Source organism: Ruditapes philippinarum, unplaced genomic scaffold, assembly GCF_026571515.1.
Source record: "Ruditapes philippinarum isolate M1 unplaced genomic scaffold, ASM2657151v2 ctg667_1_1_1_1, whole genome shotgun sequence".
Taxonomy (NCBI): domain Eukaryota; kingdom Metazoa; phylum Mollusca; class Bivalvia; order Venerida; family Veneridae; genus Ruditapes; species Ruditapes philippinarum.
Window position 1 is genome coordinate 36,148 of NW_026859933.1, and position 22,693 is coordinate 58,840.

General features: G+C 33.1%; 4 protein-coding genes across 7 annotated transcripts in view; 1 reads left to right on the plus strand and 3 right to left on the minus strand.

Annotated features, from left to right (window-relative positions):
• LOC132758312 (DNA repair endonuclease XPF-like) overlaps positions 1-724 on the minus strand; it is a gene marked incomplete at its 3' end in the record, with an annotated part of 36,109 nt that extends 35,385 nt beyond the window's left edge. The window contains 1 exon segment of one of the 2 annotated variants that reach the window (XM_060749886.1): positions 682-724. 2 annotated transcript variants of the gene reach the window in all.
• A 155-nt stretch (positions 725-879) lies between these two features.
• On the plus strand, positions 880-8,168 carry LOC132758313 (transcription elongation factor 1 homolog). 2 transcript variants are annotated; one of them, XM_060749888.1, is made up of 4 exons: positions 880-1,010; positions 4,752-4,882; positions 5,744-5,814; positions 6,760-8,168. In XM_060749888.1, the coding sequence occupies exons 2-4, from the start codon at positions 4,767-4,769 to the stop codon at positions 6,822-6,824; spliced, it is 252 nt and encodes an 83-aa protein (XP_060605871.1). In that variant the 5' UTR covers positions 880-1,010; positions 4,752-4,766; the 3' UTR covers positions 6,825-8,168. The 2 variants fall into 2 exon arrangements, with proteins under 2 accessions (XP_060605871.1, XP_060605872.1); XM_060749889.1 differs by having other exon boundaries at positions 905-1,010; positions 4,755-4,882.
• A 4,792-nt stretch (positions 8,169-12,960) lies between these two features.
• LOC132758316 (membrane progestin receptor beta-like) lies at positions 12,961-15,181 on the minus strand. Of its 2 annotated transcripts, none has more exons than XM_060749892.1 (2): positions 15,078-15,181; positions 12,961-14,210 (listed from the first exon to the last, which is right to left on the minus strand). In XM_060749892.1, exon 2 carries the CDS (start codon positions 14,159-14,161, stop codon positions 13,196-13,198), a length of 966 nt encoding a protein of 321 aa, XP_060605875.1. In that variant the 5' UTR covers positions 14,162-14,210; positions 15,078-15,181; the 3' UTR covers positions 12,961-13,195. The 2 variants fall into 2 exon arrangements, with proteins under 2 accessions (XP_060605875.1, XP_060605874.1); XM_060749891.1 differs by lacking the exon at positions 15,078-15,181 and adding an exon at positions 14,463-14,588.
• On the minus strand, positions 14,707-17,069 carry LOC132758314 (membrane progestin receptor beta-like). The gene is made up of 2 exons (XM_060749890.1): positions 16,890-17,069; positions 14,707-16,675 (listed from the first exon to the last, which is right to left on the minus strand). The coding sequence occupies exon 2, from the start codon at positions 16,670-16,672 to the stop codon at positions 15,644-15,646; it is 1,029 nt and encodes a 342-aa protein (XP_060605873.1). The 5' UTR covers positions 16,673-16,675; positions 16,890-17,069; the 3' UTR covers positions 14,707-15,643.
• Between the last annotated feature and the right edge of the window lie 5,624 nt (positions 17,070-22,693).

Consider the following 22,693-nt stretch of genomic DNA (forward strand, 5'->3'; position numbering starts at 1 on the left):
CGACTTCCCCGTTCATAGGCTTTGCCTAATTTCATATTACGGGGAAGTCAAAGGCCGGGACCGCGAAGCGGGCCCGGGCTTTGGCTTGCCCGGCTATAGACTACAGGTGTATATTTAAAAGGAAATCAAATAAAAATCAATTAAAAAATATATAAAATTCAATACCTATCAAGGAAATTTTCAGTGTCAGTTCTAGTTGGGCGCCGCCATTTTCATTGTAACTCAATGATAAAAGGTGAGGTATTCCAATAACGTAACAATCGCAACTTTTTGGATTAATAATAATCATCGAGTGAAAACCGAAGTGGTGCATGAAATACCATATGACACCTTTGAGGTGTTCCGAGAGAAAATGGAAGCAGTGAGGCGTGAAATACCGAATGACACATTTAAACATTTAATGTAAAGTAAACAATTTTTTAACCGACTTCACCGTTCATTGGCTTTGGCTGCATCCATATTAAGTTTAAAGTCTAATTTGTTGTATAACCCGTTATATCCATCCGAAATTTGTAACGTCCGAATACTTGCAACATTTAAAAAACTGAAATTCGATGATGGCAACAATTTTTTGTTACTTGTTTACAAGCACAATGATAAAATTTAAAAAATGAAGTAAATATAGACGCAGAATGTGACATTATAAGTTTTAAACGTGCATGTTACTTAAAATTGTGTTACCACCATGGGCGCAGCCATATTGAATCCGCTTGATTTATGCCTTTACAAATCTACAGTACTCAGTACCATTACACATCGAACTTTACAAGTCGGTATAGTAATTGAGTATACAACAAGTTAGGATAAAAGTCTTAGGCCTTATTAAATTTATGTGAATAATACAAAAACACTGATCTAAATAATGATTATTCCATGTTCGCCTAAATTCCCTTGCTATTTTAACCTGGAACATTGTTATTTTAGTCTTTGTTAGAAGCTAATCAAAGTGAACCAAACAGAAAGCGCTGAATTTCTTTTTTCGCATATTTTGTTTAAATTTTACCGTAAACGTAAGTATATTGTAATTAATTCTTCGTAGATTAATAAACATTTTAAATTAAAAAGTATTAATTATTGGTTTGCTGTTTTTGCTGTTGTTTACTTGATAAGTATCATTAATGTCACACATATTCGCGAACTGGTCAGATGATGATGACAAACAAATTGGAGAAAACTACAACGGTATACTAAGTTTTTTTGCCGTACTAACTACGGTCATGTAGCTTTGTATTACATGGAGAGAAAACTATAATCTGTGATAACAATCAGAAAGTATTGTCAGTACCCACAAATGAATGACATCATCATCGGTAGGGCAGGTGTACTAAAGCTCCTCGCCAACCTCAATGCCAACAAAGCTGCCGGCCCTGACAACATTAGACCAATTGTCCTGAAGGAGCTGAGAGAAGAGATTGCTGACATCGTTGCAGTTCTTTTCCAAAAATCCCTGACCACCGGTAATATTCCCAATGACTGGACCCGTGCAAACGTATGCCCTGATTACAAAAAAGGTGATACAAGTGATCCAGCAAACTATCGCCCAATTTCCCTTACATGCATCCTCTGTAAAACACTCGAACATATAGTTGCCTCTCAACTATCCTCTCACTTTACCACCCACAACATACTCTTTGATCTTCAGCATGGATTCAGAGAAAGACGATCATGTGAGACACAACTCATTGAACTTACTGATTACTTTGTGAACAACCTTTCAAATGGCAAACAAACAGATCTCATACTTCTTGACTTCTCCAAAGCTTTCGATAAAGTAAACCATCTTAAACTCTTAGATACCCTGCAAGAACATGGTGTTTGTCCTCAAATTCTAAACTGGATACAGTCATTCCTTATTGGCCGTAGACAGACAGTAGTTGTGGATAGTGACTGCTCATCTGAAGTCCCAGTTACCTCTGGAGTGCCCCAAGGCTCGGTCCTAGGGCCCCTCTGTTTCCTTCTATATATCAACAAGTTACCATCTTCTGTCCTCAAATCCCAAGTCAGATTATTTGCAGACGACACTGCTGTATACCTAACCATCAATTCCTCCTCAGACCCCCCAACTCTCCAACATGATCTAGACAATATGGTTCTGTGGGAGAAGCAGTGGGACATGGAGTTTAACCCTTCAAAATGCCAAGTCATCCATATCACCAAAAATAAGACCATAATTAAACACAAATATATGCTCCATGGCCAAATCCTAGAGTCTGATACAAATGCTAAATATCTCGGACTAGATCTATCTGCTGACCTTAAATTTAATACACATATATCTCGAATAACTTCCAATGCAAACAGATCCCTTGGCTTTATTAAAAGAAATGTCATCACTAAAAATGAGAAAGTAAAAGAACTAGCATACAAGTCCCTGGTCCGCCCACAGGTTGAATATGCCTCATCTATTTGGTCTCCTTATACTAAAACCAATATTGACAAAGTTGAGATGATCCAGAGACGTGCAATAAGATGGGTTAAAAGGGATTACTCCCCTCACTCTAGTGTCACAGCCATGCAGGAAGAACTGGGCTGGCGATCCCTTGAACATCGCAGACTGGACTGTAGACTGATAATGTTTTATAAGATATACCATAACCTAGTTGCAATTAATCTCCCAACTTATGTTCAAACCCCACATAGATTAACCAGACATATGCATCCCTTATCCCTACGTCAAATACAGGTATCCTCCGACTACCATAAGTACTCTTTCTTCCCTCATAGCATTATACTATGGAATAAACTTCCTAGTAACATTGCCACCCTGCCCAACCTGAGTCAGTTCAAACAGGCAGTGGTGGGTTTGCAGTACTAGTCTTACTCCCAGTGTTTTTAAACTATTTTATCTCTTATCATCTTGTTTCACTATTAACATTTTAACCATGACTAGAATACATTTTCAGTCTCACCTTCCAAGCATGTCAATGTTTGGACTTTTCTTTTTAGCTTTTCTCTTCACCTTTTACTAACAATCCGACGTGCACTAAATTCCTGCTTTTAACACTCGTAAGAGGGGTTGGCAGTATCCAGAGATAGGATGCCGCGATTGGATGCCATCATGGATTTTAGAAACCCTTTGAGTTTGATGTTCTATCTATCTTCCGTTAATGTCAATGTAGACATGTTGTACACCACAGCAGACTGTTGTTAAAACTAGCCTTTTATGACAAAAGCTGGCCCGAAGGGCCTGCCTGCTCGCAAACCGTCTAACTGGTATAATTTACATAGACCAGACCTTCAGAAGTTTTCTATAAAATAACATATGATAACAGCAACATAACATAACAGCAGGCAAATTAACAGTTACTTATAAAGTATGTTGCAAATGAAAACGGTTCCAGTATTTATCGGTCAAACGGAAAAAAATGCGGTGTTTGAATTCAGTGTTGTACGGTGCTCAATAGGCCTTTTTTCAACAATTATATAAGATATTTTGTAAGCTATTACCTGCAATTGGGTTATCCCGCTATTAATATTTTGTCCAGAAATATACGGTGTCTCGGTCAGAAGTATGATATTTTGACGTTGCGCGGAAAAGTTGTGGTAAACGCCCTATCGCCGTGGGGAACTGCAGTCAGTAAGTCACAAATGGGGCAGCATCAGCCATGGCTCCTATGATCTCTGATGTATGCCAGATGTCAGACCTACCTACATCTATGAACAAATGCGAAAACCTAGCTAAACGCCGTTTTTCTGTATTTTCTGTACATAGCTCAATTCACCTAATGGAGTGTAATAACAATCTCATTGTTTTCGGTCTTTTTTTTTTTTTTTTAAGTAAAGTTAATTAAAACATTTATTATTTTGTAAGAAAATAATTAATAATATCTATTGCAAATTTAAAAAAAAAATTGTTGATAATGAAAACAGTCGTAGTGGCATCTTCCATAATAAATAAGATATATTTTCAGCATAAACTTGTGTATTTACTTTAATTTTTGAATGGAATTAATCATACAATGATATTTAAAGGAACATTCATAATTTTCAAACACATCAAGTTTGTTCACCTTTAACACCAAAATAATGATATAAAAAATAAAAATATCATGTAATAGTGTTATGTACTTCATTTGGTGTAATTCCCCAGAGCTAAATCCATCACATACCAGAAAACTGTGTTTAGCTAGCTTTTTGGAAAGGTCAATATTGGCTTTATTGCAAATGTTCGCCTTTTAGCAGATGACTGTGTTATTCACAGATTTGTAAAGTCTTTTGAAACAGGAAAATCTAGACAGTTTATCATTATGGGAGCAGAAATGATAGAAGTCTTTGAACATTAGTAAATGTCATATCATGTAGAAATAGTAAAACCAATAAAAGCTATTTATAAACTTCACAATCCACCTCTGTCTGTTGTTGACCAGGCAACCTACTTGGGTGTAGAAATAGCTCAACATTGAGCTGTTTACCTCTAGTAAAGCCAGTCAGAGCTTAGGCTTCTTAAGATGTAACATCCATTCCAGCAAACTTTGTACTAAAGCAGCAGCATATCCAGACCAACTTGAGAATATTGCTCTAGTGTAGTCAATATCCATACCATCCGATGGATATTGATAAAATTGAAAATGTTCAAAGGCAAACTACTAGATTTGTGACAACCGTAATAAAAACAACAAAACCCCAGACACAGTCTCCAATTTAATTTGAACTTAAAATGAAACTCTTTGCATTCAAGAAGACAACAAAGTACAAATGTAATTGTAGTTTAAATATAATGAATGAATAAATTTACATACTTGTATTTTCAGCAGTTTTAGTTTGTCATGGGTCGAAGGAAGTCAAAAAGGAAGCCTCCACCAAAGAGGAAGAATATTGAAAAACTTGACGTTTATTTCAATTGTCCATTTTGTAACCACGAAAGATCTTGTGAAGTTAAATTGTAAGTACTTGATTTTTTTTAACAATTTACTTTTCTATCTTAACAAACTTTAATGAGAACTAAGGCCCCCACGATTACACGTTTAAACGGATTCGTTTTTTTATTGTTTACTGTTTAATCGAAATGACCATATTGTCTTACAAAATTTCTTAATCATTGCCTGTAATCTGACATGGATTTTATCAATTCTAGTGGTTTCTTTCAAAGTTAACAAACGGAAAATAGGTGTTTACAACCCTCCACACAGCATTACGGTGCAAAATTGCTAGTGACATAATACATTTTTGGTAAAAAATGGGGTTACAATGCAAAAAATGTGTGCTGACTCAATCGTGATGAGCCCTGCACATTCTTTATTTGTACATGTATAAAAAATAGAAAGAAAACCATACGGCTCTGAGCTTTAGTATTTTGCATGGTATTCTACTTATGAGGCTGCACCTTATCTTATATTAAAATTTATACCTAAAAATGACCATTCTGTGTTTTTTGTGTGCATGTTTTTTCACACATTTTTAGGGCCCTATTCACAAAAACACAAGGTATCTTTACATATGTTTTAATAATAAAGGGAGAGACCCTTTTACAATGTATTTAATTTGTTCTGAACATGTTTTATCTAAATTGAGTAGTAATCATAATTTAACAAATGTGATTCTTCAAACAAATTTGCATTCAGGTGTACAGTATCTTATCAGACTTTTGCAGTGCTCTAGTTTATATTTAAGATTTATTCTGTATGATCATTTTGTTAAAGACAACATGCTTATTAACAATGATATGATGGTGATATGTTGTGAGAGACTGCTATACCTTTAAAGTGCATGTATTGTTAATTACTTTATTTATTGTTAATTTCAGAGATCGGCAGCGGAACACAGGTAATATATCATGTGGGGTATGCATGGAGGATTACCAGACAACAATTAATTGTATCCTTTACAATAAGAATAACTAGTCATCTTGTATGATGTCTCTAGTCTTACTGTATTTTGATCACTTGTCTTATTTGATCAAGGGATGATTTCACTTAAATTGCTCATTGTGTTTTTAAAATCACAAACCCATATTATGATCTTTCGTCTTTTAGTTCACAAAATCGATATTTTCAAGGTGATCTTTTCAGCCCAGCATACATATGTATATGTATGTATTCTTTAAACTATATTTGTCTTAAACGACAATGTCAGTATCAACAAATTCTCATAGGAAAGTTATTTGGCTATCAAAATTGTACATGTATTAACCATTTAATGTAACCACAATGAAAATCTTCAATATCAATACTTTTTCAAAAGGTTTTGGTTTGTTTTATATATTATTTCACAGAGATCCTCTTCCTGGCTTGTTCAGATAATAAGACTCACCACCATGGAGTATTTCAGCTATTGTCCCAATTAAGGAAAAACTGAAAAAAAATTCATAAAATAGTAAGATCCTTGAGTGACTATCAACTTTTAACAGCTGAATTGTGATGACAGCTTAGAGCTTCTATTAACCAATGTCCAATCTGCTTCAATGAATTATCTAGCAATGATGTCAGACGAGGTAACATGCTCATGACCCAGTAAGACTAGAGCTCCATGTTCTCTGGTTTGAGAGGCAGACACCTTAATCACTAGGCTATCTCTTTCATAAGAAACTTGACAATATGTTCAAGTTAGTTCAGATAACTTGGTTGCTTCTATGGGGAGCAATAACAAAGACAGATTAGTAGGTGGAATTAAAAACCCTTTAATTGTAAGTCAGTTACATTTTTTCAGTAGATCATTCTTAACATGTATAATGATAACATGTATTATGCTGAGAGTTATATTTTTTGAATAGAATATGTTTAAAAAATAGTACAGTAGAACATGACCTTGACATTTGTGTAGATTTATCGGAGCCTATAGATGTGTACAGTGACTGGATAGATGCTTGTGAACAGGCAAATCAATAACACATGGACCAACTTTTCTCTTCTGTGTTCACAACTTTATACTGGTAATCATAGAGGATATTAAGTGAAATGTACTGAAGAGCAATGGAAGAATTAGGATAGATAAAATCATGTTTTTAATGTTCTGTTTTAAGTTTATGTTAAGCATTACTGCTTATAGAATAAGTTCATTTTAATTGTCAATGCATGATGTGTTGCTTTCAGCATAAACATGTTGTTAGCTTTAGAAATGTGTACAGTTGTTGCCAGTATAAATTGATTTTGTTTTATCATTGTATATAAAAGAAGAAAAATCTTACACAGTATGTAATGAATATCGAGTTAACTGTAACTTTTGAAAAATGTTTATGTGAAATGTGAAATGTTTCACTGTTAATGAAACATTTGTAATTTATCTAACACAAGTACCTGCAATAATATACTTAAAGGCATTTGTTGGTCTTGTTTCCTTTGTACAAAGCTATAAAGTTACATTTTGATACACACTGAAATTCTACAGATTAATACATAGAAAGAAAAAAATATGTACTTACATTACTTAAATATGAATGCCAATATTATGACCCCATGTGTCTGTACCTTTGTTAAAGAAAATGCACATTTATTATATTAAAAATATTACAGTTACAGATCATTTAAATGTACCTCAAGAAATTGTCTTGAATTATAAAATATGACAATTTGACTGGTATGTTTAAAGGGACTGACATTCCACTGAGGTTTTTTGACATGATGGGGCTGAAAATATTTTTTCCAGATAAATGTACCATTTGATGTAGGTTTAGACCACAAATCTCTATGCAAAATTTCAGATCATTTGCGCACTTCGTTTTTCCAGAATAATTATTCAAATATTAAAAAAATGACACAAAATGAAAAATGTGTAAAATCAGGTTAAGAAAAGCATAAAAATACAATTTTCAATTTATTTCAAAGTATATTTCTTAACAATCTTTGCATATATTTCTTTTTAAAGTGCCTCAGCTCATTCATGTAAGAAATTCAAATATTTTGTTTTTAGGCTTTTAAACCTCAGTGGAGTCCCTTTAAGACCAAATGTATACACATTTTATTTCATATCAAAAGTCATTTTGAAACTGTGGCATGTATGCATAGGTATTGAATAAATGTTTCATGTCATGCATAATTAAAGGTACATATATTACATGTCAAACAAACTGGTTTATATTTGTAGTGAATGTTTAGTTATACAGGTATGTGTGGATATACATGTATCATGTTTCATATTTTAAATCATCAGTCTGTGTTGTATTTCATGTAAACTAGTGAATTTGTCTTGCACATATTTTATCATTTAAATAAAGATAGTGAAAAAGAAAAAAAGTTGTTGCATTGTTTTTATTAGGTCACCATCAGAGGTAGGATTTTGTGATGACCAGATGTATGTCCTCTGATGATGATCATTAGTGAACCTCCACAAACTGTATATAAATGGTTACTACCTGATGTGTTGGTAGGTCAGAGGAAGTCTATTTTAATTATCATAGACGTTGAAATATGAATTTTAATGCTCCCCGAAAAAATTTCGGGGGAGCATATAGTCGTCGGGTTGTCCGTCAGTCTTTCCGTCCATATGTACGTACGTACGTGTCCGGCCCATAACTTTGTTATTTGAAGTCAGATTTTACAACTATTTCACAGAAATGATCACCATATTGAGACGACGTGTCGCGCGCAACATTTGGGTCGTTACCTTGAAGGTCAAGGTCACAGCATGACCTTTGAGCAAAATCGTGTCCGGACCATAACTTCATTATTTGAAGTCAGATTTCACAACTATGTCACAGAAATGATCCCCATATTAAGACGATGTGTCGCGCGCAACATTTGGGTCGTTACCTTGAAGGTCAAGGTCACAGCATAACCTTGCAGCAAAATCATGTCCCGCCCATAACTTTGTTATTTGAAGTTGGATTTTACAACTATTTCACAGAAATGATCATTATATTGAGACGACGTGTTGTGCACAACATTTGGGTTGCTACCTTCAAGGTCAAGGTCACAGCATGACTTGCAGCAAAATCGTGTCCGGTCCATAACTTTGTTATTTGAAGTTGGATTTTACAACTATTTCACAGAAATGATCATCATATTGATAAGACGTGTCGCACACAACATTTTGGTCGCTACCTTGAAGGTCAAGGTCACAGCATGTCCTTGCAGCAAAATCATGTCGGGCCTATAACTTCGTTATTTGAAGTTGGATTTTACAACTATTTCACAGAAATGATCACCATATTGAGACGACGTGTCGCGCGCCACATTTATGCCTCTACCTTGAAGGTCAAGGTCACAGCATGACCTTGCAGCAAAATCGTGTCCGGCCCATAACTTATTTGAAGTTAGATTTTACAACTATTTCACAGAAATGATCACCATATTGAGACGGTGTGTCGCGTGCAACACTTGGGTCGCTACCTTGAATGTTAAGGTCACAGCATGACCTTGCAGCAAAATCATATAGGCCCATAACTTTGTTATTTGAAGTTGGATTTTACAAGTATTTCACAGAAATGATCACCATATTTAGACAACGTGTTGCACGCAAATTTGGGTTGTTTTTTCACTTTGAACTTGGTCTGTGACATTACTCTGACACTACAAGAGGTATATCTTCCTTTTTCCAAAACCTATTCGGGGAGCATCACCCGGTTCAACCGGCTCTTGTTTCATGTATAATGTGCTGGGATTGACAAACCTGCATTAATTTGGATTTTAAAGACACCCCAAGTGTCTGTGGCCCTGTGATCACATTTGCAACAGAAATACTAGTTTTCTTAATGACCAGGACTAAATATCTAGCATGTGGCATTGTCTAGTGACATTTTACAAAAATTACATTGATCTGTCAGCTATTGTCCGAAACGTTCCCGTCCTAATATAACCAAACGACCTGCTTCTGCATTGAAAAAGTATTACATTTTCTAACAATGTATGTCGGGTGGGCTATCTGGGTCCATTCCATCCTTGTTTTATTAGCTCACCAGAGCCAAAGGCTCAGGTGAGCCATGAGTACCAAAGGGGGATACTCCGTTGTCATGCCTCAACAATCATGCGTCAACAATCGTCTTCTCTGAAACTGCTGGGCAGATTTACTTCATATTTGGTCTGTAGCATCCTTGTGACAGTCACACTTGAATTTGCTCATGTCATTTCAATTGGCCCCTTTTAGGGGTCAACAGAGATAAAAATATAAAAACCTTTAAACATCTTCTTCTACAGAACTAATTGATGGATGATCACCAAACTTTGTCTGTAGCATTCTTATGTACGCTTTTATCAAATTTGCTCATATTAATTTGATTGGCCCCTTTTAGGGGCCACTAAAGCCAAAAATAGAAAAACCTTGGAACATCATTTCCTACTGAAATAATTGATAGATGATTACCAAACTTTGTAGCATTATTAGGTAGTCTTTTATCAAGTTTGCTCATATCAATTTGATTGGCTCAAATTAAATATCAGAAAATATTGACAATGGATAATTTCCAACACTGAAAAGCAGTTGTTTCTGGTGAGCGACTCAGGGCCATCATGGCCCTCTTGTTATAGGAATTGTTCTTAGCTATTAACTTTTCTAACTTCTTTGCTTTTGTAACGTTTAAAGCAGAGTGATTAAAGTCGCTGACTGAACTGCTTCTTCTTCTTACCGTGGATGTAACTTGTTCGATATGTTAAATATGATAATAGACTTGATAGTTAAATTATGGGGACCGCTTATGCACAGGGTTATTTTAGATCTTTCTTCACAAGATAAATTTAAGTGCACATAAATGACGTGAATATACATGTTCACAACATTTACGTTTACATGTATATAAAAATTCTAGATAGGAGAGATTCCTCGAAAGCAATTCTGGCTTAAAGTCAAAAATCGCAGACTAGGGTTTATTGGTTCTGCAACATCACTCGCACCCCGGTCCCGGTTTGATTAAAGTTAGACTGTTTCGAGTCAAAGATCCTGATTAGGACCAGAATAATATTATAAATTTTGTAACAACACTGAAATAAAATAAGGGCCATATTTTGACAGCATCCATATTATACTGCGAGTCATCCATATGATATTAAGAGGTTATAGAGTACCCATTGAGTCCCAATTGATGAACTCCCGTACTTCATCTAGTTTTATTAAATTTTAATACAATATACCACAGTATATTTCCTTCTACCAGATATATCAGGCAGGCATACACTTTATTGAACATCTGTTTACGTACATTACATGAAACATAACATAATATAAAATATACATCTATTTGAAAACATAACAAGTATTGCACATTGTAGATTGAAAAATACAAGGAAAATAATAATCTAGGTGAGACTACATACTATTTAACCTAGTGAATTGTGTAATGCAATTGTCTAACTTTGAATTTAGATCAGAAGATCTACATCCGTCCGAAATTTAAGAGATTTTATTACACAAAAATTGAGTTTCCAACAGTGCGGATGCGGAGCGTGAACTGGTTCTATTCTGTTGACAAACGCTGCTTACATTCAGTTCTTGTATGCTATGAAAATATTACAATATGTATCACAATTCACTTATGCATTGCTTAAGACTCACTAAGCCCGGGAAAATACTATCAAGACATTGTTTGAGCACTGTTACTGTTCCTAGTCCACATAGTTAAACTGGGCCATTAGTATTGGAGATCCGATTAGTATTACTTGTAGTGTGGAAGGTAGAATGCCACCTTGTTAATTGTATGAGGAATTATTTCACATTCATCATATCTTTATTCACGTGATGAGCATCTACATGCTCTAAATCTATCATCAAAGCATTTAAAAGGTAAAAACGTGTTCATTTCTGAGGCATAATGTCACGCCCTATAGGGATTCTTTCGTATAGCCCGAATACAGGTCCTCATCGAATTTTAGCTCCATACGGAAAAAGATACGAAAAGATAATAATAAGAATTTTACATTGCCTTTACTGCACTAATAAATATCTAATCAGATGCTTAAACATTACTATTATACATTTAAATGAATAACTTTTAGGAAAAACATTGTGTACATTCTTATTTGTCAAAATTCCTGATATTATATATGACCACCTTTGTATATTAAAGTGTGCAGTGAGTTTTACAACTAGTGAAAGGAGATTCTTATCTTGATCATTTTGTCGATATCGACATTTACAACATTTCAACTGAACTATCTTGTAAATATGGTTTTAATATTTTCACTGGTATTTAAACATACTCGATCTTTTAATTTGTTCACCTTTCGACACATACGCTATTTCACCAGTATCAACATATAGACGCTATTTCACCAGTATCAACATATATACGCTATTTCACCAGTATCAACATATAGACGGTATTTCACCAGTATCAACATATATACACTATTTCACCGGTTTCAACATATATACACTATTTCGACGGTATCAACATATATACACTATTTCACCAGTATCAACATATATACACTATTTCACCGGTATCAACATATATACACTATTTCACCGGTATTAACATATGGACACTATTTCACCAGTATCAAATTATATACGCTATTTCACCGCTATCAACATATATACGCTATTTCACAAGAATTAACATATATAGACGCTATTTCACCAGTTTCAACATATATACACTATTTCACCGGTTTCAACATATATACAATAGTTCACCGGTATCAACATATATTTCACCGATATCAACATATATACTCTATTTCACCGGTATCAACATATATACATTATTTCAACGGTTTCAACATACTGTATATATACAATACACGCTATTTCACCGTTATCAACATATTCGCTATTTCACTGTTATCAACATGCATATTTACACACTGTTTCACCGTTATCAACATATTCGCTATTTCACCGTTATCAACATGCATATTTACACACTATTTCACCGTTCTCAACATATTCGCTATTTCACCGTTCTCAACATAAATGCACTATTTCACCGTTATCAACATATACACATTTTCACCGTTATCAACATGTATACACATTTTCACCGGTTGCAACATATATATAATATACACACTATTTCACCGGTATTAACATATATATTTTCACAGATATCAACTAATACACTATTTCACCGGGATCGACCTATCTTTATTACAAAAAAAAAATACATAGATATAAATAAAATGAAAATTAAATTAAATGATTAAAAAAAATCCTGATATAAATAATTTTGAATTACAATTTCAAACGGAGTTTGATATTACTTTATTTTCTGACATATATTTGTTTATTCCCAAACATATGTCGTTTTTTATAAACAGATTTAGGGTTTAAGCAAACTTTTTATCTTCCTGAATTCTTTTCCTTACAAGTTTTATCAAAAGTAATGTTATTACGATACACCCGAAAGCATAAAACACGATGGAAGTACTAGGTGATAGCTACTAACGTGGTGACAAGACCAAATAGAGCTGACATTGTTCCTTAAATCTTCTCGTGCGGCGTTCATCTGCAACAACACTGTTAACGTCTGGAAAACGTGAAACCATTGGTGACTCATTCCCATAAAATCAAACTTTCCCGGAGCTAACTTTTCTGGTAAATGACTTGAAAAGAAGAACAGACAAACTGCCATAGAAACCATCCAAGGGAAATGATGTGTATTATTGCAATCTGTTGTATTGATACAATATGCCAGTCTTGTTATAAGCGGTATACAACTAAAAGATGCGTGGATACAGCCGGACCCTATTTGAACAAGTCGTCGCTTAAACGGATATGGTCGTCTGTATAAGATTTTAGATAAACTTCCCCCTAACATAACGAACAACGAGAGAACGACGTTCAGAGGTAGTGATGCCATGCTCAAATATTCAAAAATAGCATCTGGGCATGAAATGTACATAAATAAGATACACTGGCATAAAGCATAAATTCCAACTCCAACGTAATCAAAGTGGAAACAAATGTAGTGACAGAATGGCGACATTGACTGAAACGTGTGCGCAAATGCACTCAAAAACGAGTTTGCAGCTGCGCATGCACAAAAGACAGCCAATGGTAAAATCCCGCATTCACTTTCCACGTCGTATATCTCAAGAATATGTACTAGTCTATTTATAAAAACAAGCGTTGCTATTATATGTGTCCAAATATTTATTGTCTCATTGTGAAGATGAAATATGCTGACAGTATAGTAACGCCATGATTTGTCCGGGATCCTATATCCCGACAATATAGCCGGCTCTCTATAAACATCAGGGGTATTTTGATGACTTTCGGTAGATTGCGTCTGATAGAATTGTTCAACACTTCCGAATTCTTTGAGGATTGTTCTTCGCAAAACGTTTAAAGTCATTTTTCGAGTAAATGACTACCTTAACAGTAGGTTTTAATGAAACATAGACCTGGAACGACATTGGTATATAGGTAATGTAAATAACATGTAACATCACCCGTACGTGCATTTAATCATGTTATTATTTTTTTTACTTTTGTCAAAACAAGGAAAATAAATTAAAATACTTTACTGTTTGGCACAATATTGAATAATCCGAGAAAACTCGAAAAAAGATTTTTTAGCATTATAATTAGATATTATCTGCGAATTAATAGTTCTGTATAAAACGATTATAATAAAAGAAAAAGCCCTTACTTACTGAATGGTTTTAAGCCAGTTTCACATGTAGGGTAACTTTACATTATACATTTACGTAACACTACATGGCAAAACAACTGTCCTGTGACGAATGTACAGGTTTTAAACTTATTTAGCATTTATGAACTTAGGGAAGTAGAGAACTATTTTAATTTATTAATGATTTGATCCACCCGATAGAATGTATCGATCTGGATCAATGCTCCTTTCAGATGTGCATATCATAGATTTTTTCTTTTTTAAAATATTGATTAGAAGTTCCAAATATATATGAACTATATCTAATGACAGTAATTGAATCCTCCCATCAAAAGATACTACAGGAATAAAACAAAACCAAACAAACAAACAAATGAAAAAACCATCGTCAATAACTTAGTTCTTTGTTAACTGATACGTTTCTGTTGTAGTAACAAAGGAGATGGCGCCATTTGTCGTATGCAAATAAAATATGATCGATTCAAATTGAACGGTAATTTGAAACAATAACTAATCATTAAATATTAATATAAATAACATCCGTTTATTTACTGTAACTATGATGTTTAAATTATCATCAACACAAATTATTTAAGGTGAAAATAACGCAAATAATGCATATTTTGTCACACTGTACCGTTTATCAATTCCAAAACTCCCATTTTCACAGTCAATGGTGCATAGTATGAAACAATAAAAATGCATATTTGTGTCTGTACATATCTAAATATTACATAAAATAGCATGTTTTAATCAGACAAACTGTTGTATGTTGTACAATTTCTAGTTATATTGATATTTACAGCAGCTTCCAAGCTGTCGAATCGCTTTTCATTTTGATCATTGTTACATTAAATGTCTTCAAATACATAATATACATTCTGATGCACTGTGTTGTTGTTGTTGTTGTTTTTATATCTTATTTCAAGGAAAATTTGAAAAACACTGTATTTAAATAGCCAGTTGTCAATCCAAAAATTATGTATTTATTTAAACTGTACTCTTTAATAAAATATTCTAATATTCTATCAAATACATATATATTTATAGGTAGCGTTCTTTGTTTTTGTCTGTTCTGGGGCTTTTTATTTCTTATTGCGTTTCACAACTCATGGTGACATCATTTGTAACATTAATACCTCTGTAATTATAATTGACTGCTTGAATACAGAAAAGGTGTTTTAAAATTGTACAAAATCGTATTTAATGTTGTTGCTTTTCATCACTTTCTATTCGTTTTGTTACATATTTCCTCAAAATAAATATAATTACAACACAACCTATACAGTACACGAGTATTGATATAAAGAGTGTGACAGCACGTACAGGATGACATTTCCACCTTGTACCGTCACCATTCTCCATATCTATATAGGCGGCACGGTACTGTAACAATATCGTGTAAGATATTATAACATGGAATATACTATGTCCTTGACCAAAATAATCAAACTTTCCAGGAAATTTCTTTTCAGGAAGATTACTTGAGAAAAAGAAAAGTGACACAATCATAGTTATCATCCATAATACATGATGATTTAAAGAGGCAATCTCGCAGTCGTCATCAACAAAACAATATACAAATCGTAATGCCATGGGTATCCCACCAAGTAATGCATGCAGACCTCCGGAGCCAAGCTGGAAAAACTTTCGTTTAAACGGATAAGGTCGTCTGTAAAATAGTTTGGCGATACAGCATCCACACATCACTACCCACGACAAAACTACATTATAAGGGAGATAAATCCAATTCATGTTCCGAAAAACATCAGGTGGGCTGGAAATGTTGAAAAATAATATACACTTCCCTAGTCCATATATTCCCACGCCAGCATAGTCCATCAATAAGCACATATAATGACATAATGGAGACTTTGAAAGGAATGTATGTGTTAACGCACTTAGAAATGTACTTATTATAACGCAAACGCTGAAACCAACCAATGGTAGAGCTTCACAGTCCGTGTCAAAATTTGATGATTGTAATATATGATGTAGTTTATATAGAAATATAAAACAAGCTACTGAATGTGTCCAGATGTTAACGGTCTCATTATGAAGTTGGAATATACTGGCTATATAATACACGAAAGATTTCCTTGCTGGCCGGTACCCAGTCAAAATCCCTGGTTCTCTATACAGCATGTGCACGTCCCTGTAGTCTAGTGTCGGTTGTATACAGAAAAAACCCTTGAATCTTTTAGCCACTGCCATTGATGATTTTTTCACCATGACCTGTTCAGAAAGACACAGTTGTTTAATAAAAAAGCAACAAATACATGTAATTTGCTTAATTGTTAACACAATTAGTCTTATAATATTAGAACGTTGCCGGTTTAAAAGGAGAGAGAAGTGCATGGAAACCCACATACACTAGTTAATTAATAAAAAATATGTCGTTTTTTTCTGTACGTGAAAGCTAAATTGAGAATATAAACTAAAAAGTTACCTTTATATATGTAACTTCATTCCCGTTCTTTATCGCATTTAATGATAAAATTTGACTTTAATGTAGTTCATTAGCACATAATTATATATAAACTAACAATACACTTAACACTGATTCGAAACGAAGTTAGTCGAAACCTAAACACTGCCGAACTTATTTCGAAAATGTTTCACATAAATTATATATATTATAACTTTAAATGTTTTTTACATGTTTTTGGTTTTAAACTATACATTGGGCAAAATCAATTGTTTTTGCCCCTTAAAAAACTATTTCAATTTTCGATATTTAAATAATTTTAAAAAAACCCTTCTGGATAACAACTTTTTTTATTTTGAAAGGTAATTATTTTTTTTGAAAAAACTGTTTTATATTTTTTAAAAAAATTTTGACTTTTAAAAACACAATTTTAATTGAATTAATTAGTGCTTTTTTTTACAGCTTTTAACTTGTAAGACCCTATCGGAAAACCTTGTTAACGGCCGTAAAAATTTTTATTCAAATCCCTGAAATTTGAAAATTTTTATATCCAAATTAAAATTTTAATTGAAAATTCTTAAACACAAACCATTGCTTAACTTGCCAAACATTTTTTTAAAAATTTGGTTTTAAAAAATTTTGGGGAAAATTTATTTTTTGGACAGTCCGCTTTTAATTTTTCAAATTATATTTTAAACCCCTTTAACTTGTAAACAGGGGATTTGTGAAAATTTGGCCAAAACTTGCTAAAATTTTTAAAAATTAAACGGCGGGGACAACCATTTAAGCCCCCAAAAAATTCTAGGTTGTCCAAAAAAGGTTAATTGCCGAAAGCTGTATAGGTTTAAATTGCCCGTTAAATGTTTTTTTAAGGGTCAATGGTTTTTCCGGATTAAAATGTTTTTTTCAACAATCTCTTTTTTGCAAAAACCGTCCGGCCCGCTCAGATATTACTTTCTTTTTCCAAAAATTTATATTAAAATCACTTTTTGGTCAGTGCAAAAATTTTAATGTAAATTTCCGGCCCCCTTTTAAATGTAATAATTGGCCAAAAAATATATTCATTTAAAAAGATTAGCCCCCCCCCTTAGATAAACGTCCCGTTCCCATTAAACAAAAATTTTAAAGGGGCCCGGGGGATTAAAGGGGTTATTATTTTCGCCATGGCCATCTGTGTATTTTTGACAATAATGTTTTTCTTTTTTTGAAAAAGACAATTTAAAAAAAATAAGTTTGGGAATCCTTTTTTATTCAAAGTCTGATATAGCCGGCCGCCCGTTTAAAATATATTTTAAATAATGAAAAGAACTTTTCGGCCCCTTTTCCGGGCAGTCTTCGGTAAGGGTAAAAGGAACTGCAAAACATCAAAGGCGACCGCCCCAAAAAAAATTTTCCCCCTAAATACTTAAAAAAATTTTTGCTTTATAGCGTCCTTAATGTGACCTTGGGGGCTAGGCCCCTTTAAGTTAAACTTAAACCAAAAAAATTACTCTGGGCTTTTCCAAAAATGCAAAAAACAATTTTTAGTCAAAAAAAAAGAATTTTTCAGTTTATTTTTCCAGACAAGGTACCCGAGTTATCAGCATTTAATAAAAGCCCTTATTTTCTTAAAGGGGTTCCAGACATGTCATTGACATATATTAGACATAAAAGAGGACCTAAAATGAACCTCAGGGGAACACCATAGGTACCCGGAGCAGTAGTAGAAATAGTACCAGCCACATCCACAGCTGCTGTCAATCAGATATAAGACTTGAACCATGTTAAAATGTCATTACCTATGGCAGATGCTTGAAGTTTCATGGAAGAAGAAGAAGAAATATATGTATATATATAGAAACACGCAATTCTATACATAGAAACACGCAATTCTATAAATAGATACACGCAATTCTATAAATAAAAAACACGCAATTCTATAAATAGATACACGCAATTCTATAAATAGATCTATAAATAGATACATGCAATTCTTTAAATAGAAAACACGCAATTCTATAAACAGAAACACACAATTCTATAAATAGAAACACGCAATTCTATAAATAGAAACACACAATTCTATAAATAGAAACACGCAATTCTATAAATTGATACACGCAATACTATAAATAGATCTATTAAAAGAAACATGCAATTCTGTAAATAGATACACGCAATTCTATAAATAAATACACGCAATTCTATAAATAGAAACACGCAATTCTATAAATAGAAACACGCAATTCTATAAATAGATACACACAATTCTATAAATAGATACACACAATTCTATAAATAGATACATGCAATTCTTTAAATAGAAACACGCAATTCTATAAATAGAAACACACAATTCTATAAATAGAAACACGCAATTCTATAAATAGAAACACACAATTCTATAAATAGAAACACGCAATTCTATAAATAGATACACACAATTCTATAAATAGATACACACAATTCTATAAATAGATACATGCAATTCTTTAAATAGAAACACGCAATTCTATAAATAGAAACACACAATTCTATAAATAGAAACACGCAATTCTATAAATAGAAAGACACAATTCTATAAATAGAAACACGCAATTCTATAAATTGATACACGCAATACTATAAATAGATCTATTAAAAGAAACATGCAATTATATAAATAGAAACACACAATTCTATAAATAGATACACGCAATTCTATAAATAGGAACACGCAATTCTATAAACAGATACACGCAATTCTATAAATAGATACATGCAATTCTTTAAATAGAAACACAAATTCTATAAATAGAAACACGCAATTCTATAAATAGAAAGACACAATTCTATAAATAGAGTTGTTGTTGTTGTTATTGTTGTTGATGATATGTTGATGATGATGATGATGATGATGATGATGATGATGATAGATATCTATATATATAATTATATACACACACACCAATAAATATATATGGTCATTTAGTGCACAAATCTGAGAAAATTCAGTAATTTAATCTTCAAGGTCAAGGTCATTAAAGAGCCCAAGTCAATTTGGGTTTGATAAATAGCAAAGTTACAGCCAGTTACAGCCAAAGCAATGAAAAATTTCAATAATTTGACCTTTAAGTGAAGGTCATTAATGAGTGAAGGTCAAGGTCTATCTGGTTATTTTTAAGGGTTATCCTTGAAGATTATTATGTTCAAGTTTGAAGACAATCCATTCAAAAATAACAAAGTTACAGCCAATAATAGCCAAAAAAATGAAAATTTCAATACTTTGACCTTCAAAGTCAAGGTCATTTATGAGTGAAGGTCAAGGTCTGTCTGGTTGTTTTTAAGGGATACCCTTGAAGATTATTGTGTTCAAGTTTGAAGACAATCCATTCAAAAATAACAAAGTTACAGCCAATAATAGCAAGAACAAGGAAAATTTGGACTTTTGGCCTTGAAGGTCAATGTCATTTATGGATGAAGGTCAAGGTTAGTGTGGTCTACTGAAAGGTCTTGTCCCAAGGGTTGTTGTGGCCAAGTATGAAGACAATACACCAAGAACTAAAAAAGTAATGATCCAGGTACAAGTTTGCGGATGGCAACGCCGCCGCGACTATAACAATACCTCTACTTTTTTTTTAAAAAGTCGAGCTAAAAAGGGCTTAGACAGTTATTGGTTATGCCATTATTTATAACAGGTCAATTTGAAAGTGAACAAAACTGTACTAATACATGTACAATATCTATTCTTTTTGTACAGATTAAAAAACTAATCTTTTTTCTATAATAAGAAATTTTATGAAGGCTGATTTGTATTTTGCACCGCTCAAAAACATAAAAATACAACAAACAAACCACTTTGTGGGAGATTGTATTTTCATTATCTCATCTGGTGCCCGGTTACTTTTTGTACTTTGTTGGATTTCATGTGGCACAAATCACCCACTTTAAAATTGTGTGCACAAATTTATTCAAGTGCAATAATTCCCAGTTTCCATTAAAAATTAATATAACATCCTATTAAAGGGACTCCACTGAGGTTTTTTTGACATGATGGCACTGAAAATATTTTTTCCAGATAAATGTACCATTTGATGTAGGTTTAGAACACTAATCTTTGTGCAAAATTTCAGATCATTCGCGCACTTAGTTTATCCAGAATTATTCAAATTGTAAAAAATTGACCCAAATCGAAAAGCGTTTAAACGCTTTTCACTCAAATCGGGCTAAGAAAAGCATAAAAATATGATTTTCAATTTTTTTCGAAGTATATTTCATAACTATCTTTGCATATATTTCTGTTTAAAGTGCCCCAGCTCATTCATGTAAAAAATTCAAATGTTTTGTTTCTAGACTTTTAAACCTCAGTGGAGTCCCTTTAACATTGGTACTTGGATGGAATTCATAATCTTGTAGAAAGAAAACTATTATGTATAGTATAAAAGAAAAAAAAATCTCAAATAGTCTATATCATACATGTATAATAAAGAATGAGTTGTATGAGTGTCTAAACATAAAATGCATATCTCTTACAGTAACAAATACTGTCCCTCTTTTAACCTTCCATTAGACTTTACTATATAACTAACTGCATATATATCTAGTGTTTAAACTCGATAACTTCAGGATGTTATCCTTTCTCTGAGCACCTTTATGCATAATTTTCTACTTTTCATTTTTACCAAAGGTTATTTTATTAACAATTTATATACAAACACATAGAAAATAAAAGTTAGTTTCACATAGTCATTAGAAGATTCCTGTAGCAGAATACCTGTAGGTATGTACTAACTGAACAAACTAGAAAAATCTAGTCTAAAGTATATAAAGCCAGTAAAAAATCTATCAATTTTCACTCCTCAGGGCCTCTATGCTTTTGATGACCTTACAACTGGCAAATTTTATACAACAAAAATAGTAAGTAATACCCAAGATAGACAGAAAAGAACAAATAATTTAGTAAACATGTGTTACTTCCCCTTAAAATAGAGAAAACCTGAAACCCAAAAGAACACCCTAAACAGCAAATTATGAATTGTTGTAGGCTCAGTTTTATTAAGCCATGCAAAGTAATGGTAAAGTATTCATAAAAGTTAGATGGCAAAGTGACCGCAGTAATTGCAGAAAATCGGATAGCTTTCAACATCCGGAAACTGGTACACTTTGTAAAAACAATCATTCTGTGCAATAGATAAACGTAATATGGATAAAATCAATCGGATAATCGTTTACAACAGTTCCATTACCAGTCCTAATATTCATTTGCAGGTGAACGTTCTTCTTGTAGGAAAAGTTTGAAAATATATAACTGGATGAAAAAGAATACGGCATCAATGTAGACCACAACGATATTCGAAATCCGGGTTTTAGTATTGCCAATAAAGCTAAGGGACAAGCTGTTAAACTTAGCCTGCAATTACGTGAAAATAATATCACAATGCACATGCTTTTAACATAAAGTTATTAAATACAAATATTACAACATATTTGCATGTTTACTTGATTTTTACGAATCAAAATAAAACTAATTAACACAACATGACATTAACTGCAAATAATAACAGCTCCTTACATAGGCCAAAATAAAAAGCATTCCATAATTAAGAGACGACGCCGCTCACCGGCCAATTATAGATAATAGCCGAGGACGTTCCGATTGCTGATATGTCCAGATTCTGATTCAGACCGCTTCCCGGACAGATAAAGGTGTTCTCAGCACGGTGCCCGAAAAGGCAGATGGTTTAGATTTCAGCAGAATCTGATTCATTCCGTTGTCCGGCAATTTATAGGTTGTTCTGATATAAAAGATGAAACAGCTAAATGGTTACATACCTATCTCATGAACGTAAGATCTTGTGACAATTTAT

Bases quoted from the DNA above. Each gene is read 5' to 3' on its own strand.
- LOC132758316 (XM_060749892.1), bottom strand. From the start codon at position 14,161: ATGACTTTAAACGTTTTGCGAAGAACAATCCTCAAAGAATTCGGAAGT.
- LOC132758313 (XM_060749888.1), top strand. From the start codon at position 4,767: ATGGGTCGAAGGAAGTCAAAAAGGAAGCCTCCACCAAAGAGGAAGAAT. The intron at 4,883-5,743 runs GTAAGTACTTGA...TGTTAATTTCAG, and splicing joins AGATCTTGTGAAGTTAAATT to AGATCGGCAGCGGAACACAG. The intron at 5,815-6,759 runs GTATCCTTTACA...ACATTTGTGTAG, and splicing joins TTACCAGACAACAATTAATT to ATTTATCGGAGCCTATAGAT.
- LOC132758314 (XM_060749890.1), bottom strand. From the start codon at position 16,672: ATGGTGAAAAAATCATCAATGGCAGTGGCTAAAAGATTCAAGGGTTTT.